The sequence below is a fragment of the Aspergillus niger genome (genome assembly GCF_000002855.4).
Source record: "Aspergillus niger supercontig An02".
NCBI lineage: Eukaryota > Fungi > Ascomycota > Eurotiomycetes > Eurotiales > Aspergillaceae > Aspergillus > Aspergillus niger.
Genome location: NT_166519.1, coordinates 538,864 through 547,418, shown reverse-complemented (window position 1 = coordinate 547,418; position 8,555 = coordinate 538,864). Strand labels below are relative to the sequence as shown.

At 50.3% G+C, this 8,555-nt stretch overlaps 2 protein-coding genes across 2 annotated transcripts; one reads left to right on the top strand and one right to left on the bottom strand.

The window, feature by feature from the left end:
* On the bottom strand, positions 1–4,942 carry An02g02360 (uncharacterized protein; the record flags this gene model as incomplete). The annotated part of the gene is made up of 3 exons (XM_059746123.1): positions 1–4,541; positions 4,585–4,773; positions 4,830–4,942. Coding segments are annotated over 3 exons (4,843 nt in total), but the record flags the coding sequence as incomplete, so codon positions are not given.
* A 704-nt stretch (positions 4,943–5,646) lies between these two features.
* Positions 5,647–6,043, top strand: An02g02350 (hypothetical protein; the record flags this gene model as incomplete). The annotated part of the gene is made up of 2 exons (XM_059746122.1): positions 5,647–5,661; positions 5,867–6,043. 2 exons carry the CDS (start codon positions 5,647–5,649, stop codon positions 6,041–6,043), a joined length of 192 nt encoding a protein of 63 aa, XP_059606029.1.
* Positions 6,044–8,555: the final 2,512 nt, after the last annotated feature.

Below are 8,555 nucleotides of genomic sequence, written 5' to 3'. Positions count from 1 at the left end.
AAGCGACAGTGACAGGCTGAATGATTGTACTGATGAGGTCCACAAACACAATGAAGCGCATACTGAAGCAACAGAAACCGCAAAGTTGGTTCAGTGGTATCAGCTCAATCAGATTGTGGACCGTAGAATTAATCCACCGACGACGTTGCGACAAGAACACAGCGAAGCTCTCAGGGGCGATTGTAAATGCTTTAGCAGCTGAGATATACTTCGTCTTGTACTTGGGATGGTGCTTGATGAGCAGTGTTGTCAGATAACGATCTTCACCCAGGTGCAGCAAGTTTTTCATGTGGAGAGTGTCGACGCGAATTTCCGAATAGGCTTCAACGATCTCTTTGCTCACGAACAGAGGCTTCCCGCTGTCGGCTGAGCGGATACGATACATGGTGAAGCAACCCGGCAAGCAAGTGATGGATCCGAAAAGACTCTCGAAGGCTTTGACAAGGTTGTGGGAGATGTAATATTCGTAGACTTGGATCATTGTCACCATTGACGTTTTGGCGTTGGAAAGAGCAGTTTCTCCACAGACACCCAAAATGCGGGTATCGGCCAGCAGTGTTGACACCATTCGTGTTGCGGCATCAGGAGCCACCACGGTATCAGCATCTACCTGTAGAATAAACTCATAGAAAGTGGGATTGACACCGATAATGTTGCGAATCTGGTGATAAATCTCCAGCTCCATAGGACTCATTGGAAGGTTGTAATGGACGCGGTTGAGGAATCGCATGAGCACCATCTGGGAATCACGCTTTCCTCTGTTACCCGGCCGAGCGACCTCGGAGGGTTTACCGACCTTGACAACGACCAGGAAGGGAACGATATGGCCCATGACCTCATAGAGACCTGAGTAGATCTTACCCATATTGTGCTGTTTCATACCTTCGCCCAAACTCTCGAAGCTAAGCGGCTCGGGATCGACAGATTCGGGCACGCCTAGGATGTCCAAGACAATTCGGGGAGTAGGACGATCGTTTCCTTGTCCGATAATCATACCATCACAAATAACCACAAGAAGTTTGCGTTTGTCATCATAGCGCATGCGAGCCATAGAGTCGATAGCACGGCGGAGGGATTCTTCATCTTCAGTGTAGGCAGGGACTTGACAGATAATGAATTTGTCGAGATTCTCTGGGAGGTTCTTGCGCGAGAATTGTAAGGCTGCCAGGAACTTGAAGACGACAATCAAGCAGATGAAGATCGATATCGCGAGGATGAAGTAACGGGCAAATTGACAACGGGGCGAATTACGGGTATCCACATGGCCGACAAAGAAAAGATTGTCCAAGCAAAGCTGCATACGTTCGCGCATCACGTCGGATATTTGCAGGTCCTCCCAGTATTTTGTTAAATCTTGACCCGGCAGTCGTTGGAAGAGTTCCACGACAAGATCATCCATGAAGTCCCGATCGACGTTAGCAGGGACCGATTTTCCTACAGGAGCTTGCACTCTTCGTCCTCCGGCCACGTAGGTTGTCAGGTCGTAAACCCTTCCGTTGATGCTTCCAATGTACTGTGACTTGTCTCCCAAAGTTTTCATGTATGTCGGGGTGTAGCCAATCCATCCCTTGAAGTAGTTCGCTTTGAGCATTATCATCTGCTCCTGGAACCAATCGGGACGAGAGTCATTAGTGAAGTAACGGAAGTCATGGTATACCCAGTTGGTATCACTGGTACTGACGGTAGTGGCAGAGCCGGAGACGTTCGTGGAAGAGTAGTCCAAGAGCACTGTAGGGTCAATCGAGCCGTCTTTGCCTGGGCATAGAGCCGAAACTTGAACTGGGAAAAGACCGGTGGCATCGGTACCAGCATACTTCTTGAGCGATTTCTCCGGGACGATATCTGGGTAGTGAGACGGCATGAACTTGTCCAAATTGAAAACTATACCGCGAATCGCAACGAAGGAATTATGCCCATCCTTGCCGTTGTGTGAGCTCAGCTCTGCTGTGGAATACACATGCTGTGTGGGACAAATCAGACCAGGGAAAGCAACGATGAAGAAGATTGCAAAGGCACAGCTGAACCAGATGATCAAGTTGATCGCAAGCTTCTCACGCCAGGCAACTCTGACATCTTTCCGGGGCATGCGTCCAAACGTTTTGATCAAAAAGTCCGGGATATAGAAGGTGAGAAGGTAGACAATCGCCATCCAGCGTTTGCGACTTCCGGAAACGGGCGCCTCATCCACCTCCTCCATCTTCTTTTCATTGCCCTTTTCGAGCATTTGTTCTCTCGTATCCAAATTCCGGAACATGTCGCCTGAATTGAACGCAGAGGCGCCAGCATCTGAGCGCCCGTCAAACTCGCGACTACTGGAGTACCCCTGTTTCCCATCCTCCCCGTAGATGAAACCACCAGGGGACTGATCCGTTGGACCGAGGAGTCGGACTTTGGAATCAGCGTAGCCTCCAGCCCGCGCGTGAAGGAGGTTATCCCCGCCTTCATCAGAGCCTTCTGCAGGAAATACAGGGACAACACGCTCGCCTAACTTGGCGAGATCGGCCCAGCAGCGCTCGCTGAGAAAGACGCCCGTACTGCCCACCCTAGCTTCGTTCCCTGGCCATCGCTTTTCATCCAAGACGACCTCGGATTTCTCTTTGTCGCTCCCAACAACGACATTGCCAATTTCAGCCAGGCCTAGGAACTCAGCAAAGGGGAGGAAGATGCTGAAGTCGGCGTTCCGGAGCCGCTGACTGATCTCCGCAATGCCAAAGGTTTGGACTTGGGCTCGCACGCATTTGCTATCAAACTGGTTCGCAATGCGGCGATCGTTGGGTTTCAGACAGAACACAAAGTAAGGGTTCAGATTGGCAGAATTCAAGCATTTGCTAACGATATCCAATGAAGAGAGGAACTGGCCTGCAGCGCCTTGCATACCGTTAGCCAGCATTGTACTCTTTCGCCGGGCAGAACTTTTTGACATGCTACCTGCTTGACTATCGTATTCATCTTGATCGTCCCCTTCAGGTGCATCGAAGGCTAAGCGAGATGGTCCAGCCTTCCGGCGAGCCATACTGGGCATTCTCATAGGCTTGGAGCTCACCTGTGCCTGCATAATTGCGGTCCGCTCCTGAGGATGGGTGACTGTCTGTAAAGCTTCTTGACCAAATAGGTCTCGCACGAAGTCGCTACTTGTCGACCTCATCAGGTTCATGAGGTCTCCCGAAACAACATCGCCATTCTCTTCAAGAAGACCCTGCACGGGGTAGTCGACTTCCCCGGCGAAATGCTTCACCGTGAATGCGGACCGAGCACCTTGGGAGATCAGGGTGGTTCCTTGTCCCGTGCTGCCGACTGTAATGGCAGGGTTCTTGTTCTCGAATCGCTTCTTGACAGACTCGAGGAACTGGGAATCGGTCCGGCCGCGCTTAGTCTGGTCGTCAAGGATGCTCAGCAGGCCATTTCCAGATTTTAGTAAGCCACGAGTAGCATCGCTGTTGTCAAAGTAGCTCGTAGCAGGCACAGTAACTTCTTCACGATCCAGCATCTCAGCCTTCCGCTCGAAGAATGACTGCAAGCAGAAATTGTACAAGGACTCTGTGGCCGCATTGCTCAGGAGCTGATCGAGCGTAGAGCCAGTTGCGCTGGCTTGAGAGAATCCAGGGAAGTCGAGAATGGAGACAGTGTTCGCCACACTGTCTTCAGCCGCGCATATCCGCTGATTGATCCCCTCAAAGATATAGGCCACCAGCAGGGAGTATAGGGTGCGCGCGAGCCCATCAGCGTTTTGCCGTGCGCCCTTTGGATCAAGCATGACCGTCACGCGTTCCCGACGAATTGTCTTTGTCCGATACCCGAAGCTGGTCTCCAGCTCTTCCACCCCCAATCCAAGGAAGGCAGCGATAACAGAAAGGACATCCTTATTCTTGACGACGGTGACTGTTTCGCCACCTTCATGAGAGTAACCGCCAGATTCCTCGGCCGTGGTGGTAGTGGCTTGGCCACTAACGAAGTCCAGTTGACCAAGGTGAAGAATGGTAGCAAGGATTTGACAAAATTCGGCTATCTCGCTGCGAGGGAACTCCAACTTTCGTAGTGCGGTCTTGAAGTGTTGGAAACCATCGGCATCGTTAATGCCGACTTTAAGCTGGGTGGGGTGGCCGAGGTATCTCCACCTCTTGTGACCAATTGAGGCCCCTGAGAGCTTACCACCACTTGTCGACACATGTATAGAACTGTCGAAACCCAAGTGTTCCTTCTCCGCAGCACTCGTACCGGCTAATAGGTAGTAAAGCACGTGGAAACTACGTTCTCCCGTGGGCACCGATGCGATGCGGCTACGCTCCAGCCTGTGGTCGATGATCTTACCACCGATCAGGGTGGGGTTGACCGAGGAAGACCCGTCGTATTGCAGTTCCAGGAACAGTCCAGCTTTGGAAGCAGTTGGTGTAGTCACGGATTTGGTGGTGGTCAGGGTATCGAAAACGAACGCAGCGTAAGACAGCTTCGAAGAGAGCGGGGTCGAGGAGAAGGAGAGAAACGATGATAACAGGTGTGAGCGAATGGTCGTCTTTCCAGAGCCACTTTCACCACTAGAATGACTGTCAGCTTTCCGTATAAGCCGTTATCAATGTGTATGCTCACAGGAAAACAATGGCCTGGTTTTCACCTCGGGCACCTAGCCGAGTAAATGCACGTTTAGCGAGGTCTTCCGCCTCTCCCATAGCACTTCCTTCCTTGTCGCCATCGGGACCGCGGGATGACGTTGTATATGTGTTCAAACTAATCAATGCCTGGGAGGAAAGACGGGCTGTTGGTAAGCCCACATGAAACCTTAGAAGCCGCTGTCAGTGAAATGAGCTTCACACTATATGAGAGAGAAACCCTACCGGCTGGCCAGGTGCGCGGTCAAGTGAGTATCCGACTGTAAATGTGCTGGTAGGGATGGTAACGACGACTGGGCATGGGACGGTGTACGCCCGGAGGGTGCAGGTCCAGCCATGTTGCTGGTGAGGTTACCACCTCAAGGTTGAGGTTGTGGAAGTTGTCAGGCTTTCGCCGCAATCACCACAAGGGCACCTGCAACAAAATCTGTAAAGACCGTGGCCGACAGAAAAGCGAGATCTCGTCTGGACCGTAATGGAACACTTCAGGTATGCTTGGCCAAAGTGGGCTATTTTCAGCCGAGGAATGTTCGATTATCTTGAATGAGGAATTCCTAGTAATCTAAGGAAGATAGGTGCATTGCTCGTATAAAAGGTAAATGCTAGCCGATCACAAGACAAAGGACGATCGGTGACTATCCAAATCTCCAGTGTGGTGGTGAATGTGAAATGGCAGCCCTGCTGACGGAGGTAGCGAGAGGCAGGAGTGGCGCGATCCGGCCAAACGATCGTATATAGGCGATATGAGATGGATAAACGAGGGATGCTCAACGGGGAGCAGTGATTAGATTAGAATAACAGGGCCAAAAGAACCGAATGAAGAAGGAAAAGAGAAAAAAAGAATAAAAAGGCAGTCAACAACAAGAAGAAAGCAGCACCCACAAGTGCGACAGAAAGAAGAGCACAAGTTGCTACTGGGAAGCTGTCCGGGGTTAAGCAGCGGAACAATAATATGGACTACTGTTGATAAAGGGAAAAACCTACAGACTCTGGGCTGTGGTTGGTCCAGCTGCGACTCGGCGCACCAGCACTAACAGTCACTATGTTGCCCGACTGGGTAAGTCCGTATGGGAGTGGTACCGGACGGCGGGGGGGAGGGAGAAGTTGCAAATTACTAGCGGGCCGGTATTGAGGGGGTTTTACACGGGCTGGGGAGGGACCAGGTCGGTGACGGAGAAATCAATTGATTCATGTGGAAGGAAGAAGAAAGAAAAGAACTTCACAGGCCAGAATGTTTAACCCGAGCGGCCAGAATCATGTAGGTCATCATCCACATCCCAGATAGTGTGGTGCTTGTTTCTTCCCACTTCCACCCTCCCGTGTCTCCTGAGATTGGGGATTATTTTTGGGACGATGCATCATCCTGCGCTGACAGCCGAGGACCCGCGGATCCTCAGCCGGTGGGGATTTTCAGTCCGGTCGGTCGAACCGTCCCTTGATGGTCTGGTTAGGTTAAGACCCGAGCCAGTCCAGTCAATGAGGGGACCATATTTAGATTAATCCCACTGGCTGTGGGATGGTTGAGTAAGGAAAAGGGAGAAATTAACAAGAAAAGGGCGAAAAAAAAAAAAAATAGAAGAGACATCGGTCTCAGTCCCGCCTCGAGATTTTGTCAATCCTCGAGCTGAAACCACATTGATTTCAAAAAATTACTCTTTCTCTCATTCTGGGGGTCTCAGATATACTACGCAATAAACTTCCAGATATTACTTCAATACTTACTCCGTACTGATGCGAAAAAGAACAGGACTGGCGAGAATGTGAGACGAGGCGTCCCGGCCGCCCCAATCTATTCTGGCAACCGGATTCAATTCTTATGTCAATCATTCAGCGCCACACGCAGGAAAAGGGGTCAAGTCCCCTACCCTCCCTTTGACAGCAACTCACGCTTTGGTAACCGACAGGAACCGGGGGGACATGAGGCCTCAATATATGCAACAAGGCCTGCAGCGTCTCGAGTTGATACATATTACGAGTCAGTCGGCTGGTTAGCGATCTGCGGTTAATATTTAATAGATAGATAGTAAAGGATGGAGCCATGGGTATTGAAAGCGGAGACTTGACTGTTTGGGATTTGAGTGCGAGCAGGTTGGAGCAAAAACTCACTCATATCCTCGGTCGGGAGATCGTAAGTGATCACCACTAACCACTCACAAAAGCAGGGGGGAAGAGAGAGAGGAGAGAGAGATAGTAGAGAGCCAAGAAGACCCTGAGGGGCCCGGGAAAACATAAAAGAAACAGGCTAAGCAGCTGGTCGGGGTGGACCGATTGGATCATTCGATCTGTTTGATGAAACTAGGGGGTGGGATTTCCCTTCTTGTTGCTGGTCGGCGGTAAAGCTCTTACTCCGTAGAACACGCTGGAAGATCCAGTTTTCTACCATCCATATCCACCCCACAGATAATGTCTCTCTTACTGCAAAAGCCGTGCTGGATGAAGGCAACCCAGGATCACAAATGACTGACCATGTTCAAATGACTCTCTGTCTTTTGTTGAGAGGGCCAAACGTCACCTGTACCAGTGCAGCATGAGGTTACCCAACTTAAAGTTTCCCTTCATACCAGACCAGTCATTTATCTATTACTAAGTCCTAAGCTACATAGTTAGTCACTACTAGATTCTTCTCCCTAATATTCAGCGTGACTAGTCGGTCTTCACTATCAGCATCAGACAACCACCTTACCTATCTAGTAGACTACGAGAATACTACTGTGTCACACGGGCGGGTATTACGATTATGGATGCTGCAGAATGAAAACAATGGCCAGGTTTTTCTCGGAGGGGCGCACTCCTTTGGAACAAAAATAACAACAACATCAAGGCGACCCGCCGGCACTGGGCGCGCCATCGTAAATCATGCATGATCTCTTAGTAGTTTTCCATCACAGCATATGACAGCTTGCCCCTCCGCTTCCAGTCGCTGGATATCCAGAAATAGCAGAGACAAAGAGAACGGACCCAACGATGTTGCTGGCAAGGTTGATAAGAGGTGGTGGCAAGATGGTCAGCAGCCATTGGCTTTGACTGAGACATTGAATGCTGTCCTGCCGGGTAGATCCAGTCGCACTGGCTGAATGCTGGATGAGAGAAATCTCACTAGTATCGTACGAAGAGATACGGCCTACCCATTTGGGTATCGGGCCCCAGTTCGGGTGAGACAAAGTGTGCCATTTATAGGGTCCTTAAGGGTCTAGGGCCATGGATCTGACCCTTTTAGCCCCCTCCATTGGTTGGCTGTAAAGTACTGATGCACGCCACATGACATTTTCAGGGAGCCTGATGCTGGCCCGGGAAATTTTCAATACTTCAGTGTAAGGGATATATGGCTACTTTACCTGCACCAGTAATGTATGTATGTTATCTATGTATGCGTGCTGCAGGAGACACCTTTTTATTTTTTCTTCTTCTTTTCTTTTTCTACTTTTTCAAATTGGCTTTCTCGAAGCCCTCATCGCATTTCTCCGAACTTAACTAACTCAGTAGTCGCAAAATGTGTGCGAGGGGGAGGCGAAACGGTGTACTTTTTCGGGAGGCTCCTAGTTCGGTTACTAAACGACCTATCGCCTTAGTTAGAGTTAGCTAGCGGATGGCTAGCAGCAACCATAGTGCTTTTCGCTCGGGTTTCTTTGCAATTGCAAGGCTTCTGGGGGGGCTTGGATTACCAATGAGAAACCCGGGCGACGGAACAGAACCTCAATTGAAACAAGCAGCCCACCCATTCACTGCAGAGGTAATTTTCATCCTGCCGTACCCGCCTATCCCCACTGCAGTTAAGCTGTTGGTGGTAAACTAAACCCAGAGATACCATACAAACAACAGATCGGGGTCAGCGGCCTCGCATCATGCTCTCGCTCTCTTTCTCTCTCTTCCCTTTCTGCTCTGTTGCTCGGTCTTCTGTCGGTTTAGTTCCCCTCTCACTACTGCTTCTTTGATGTTCGTTGTTTTCTGTTT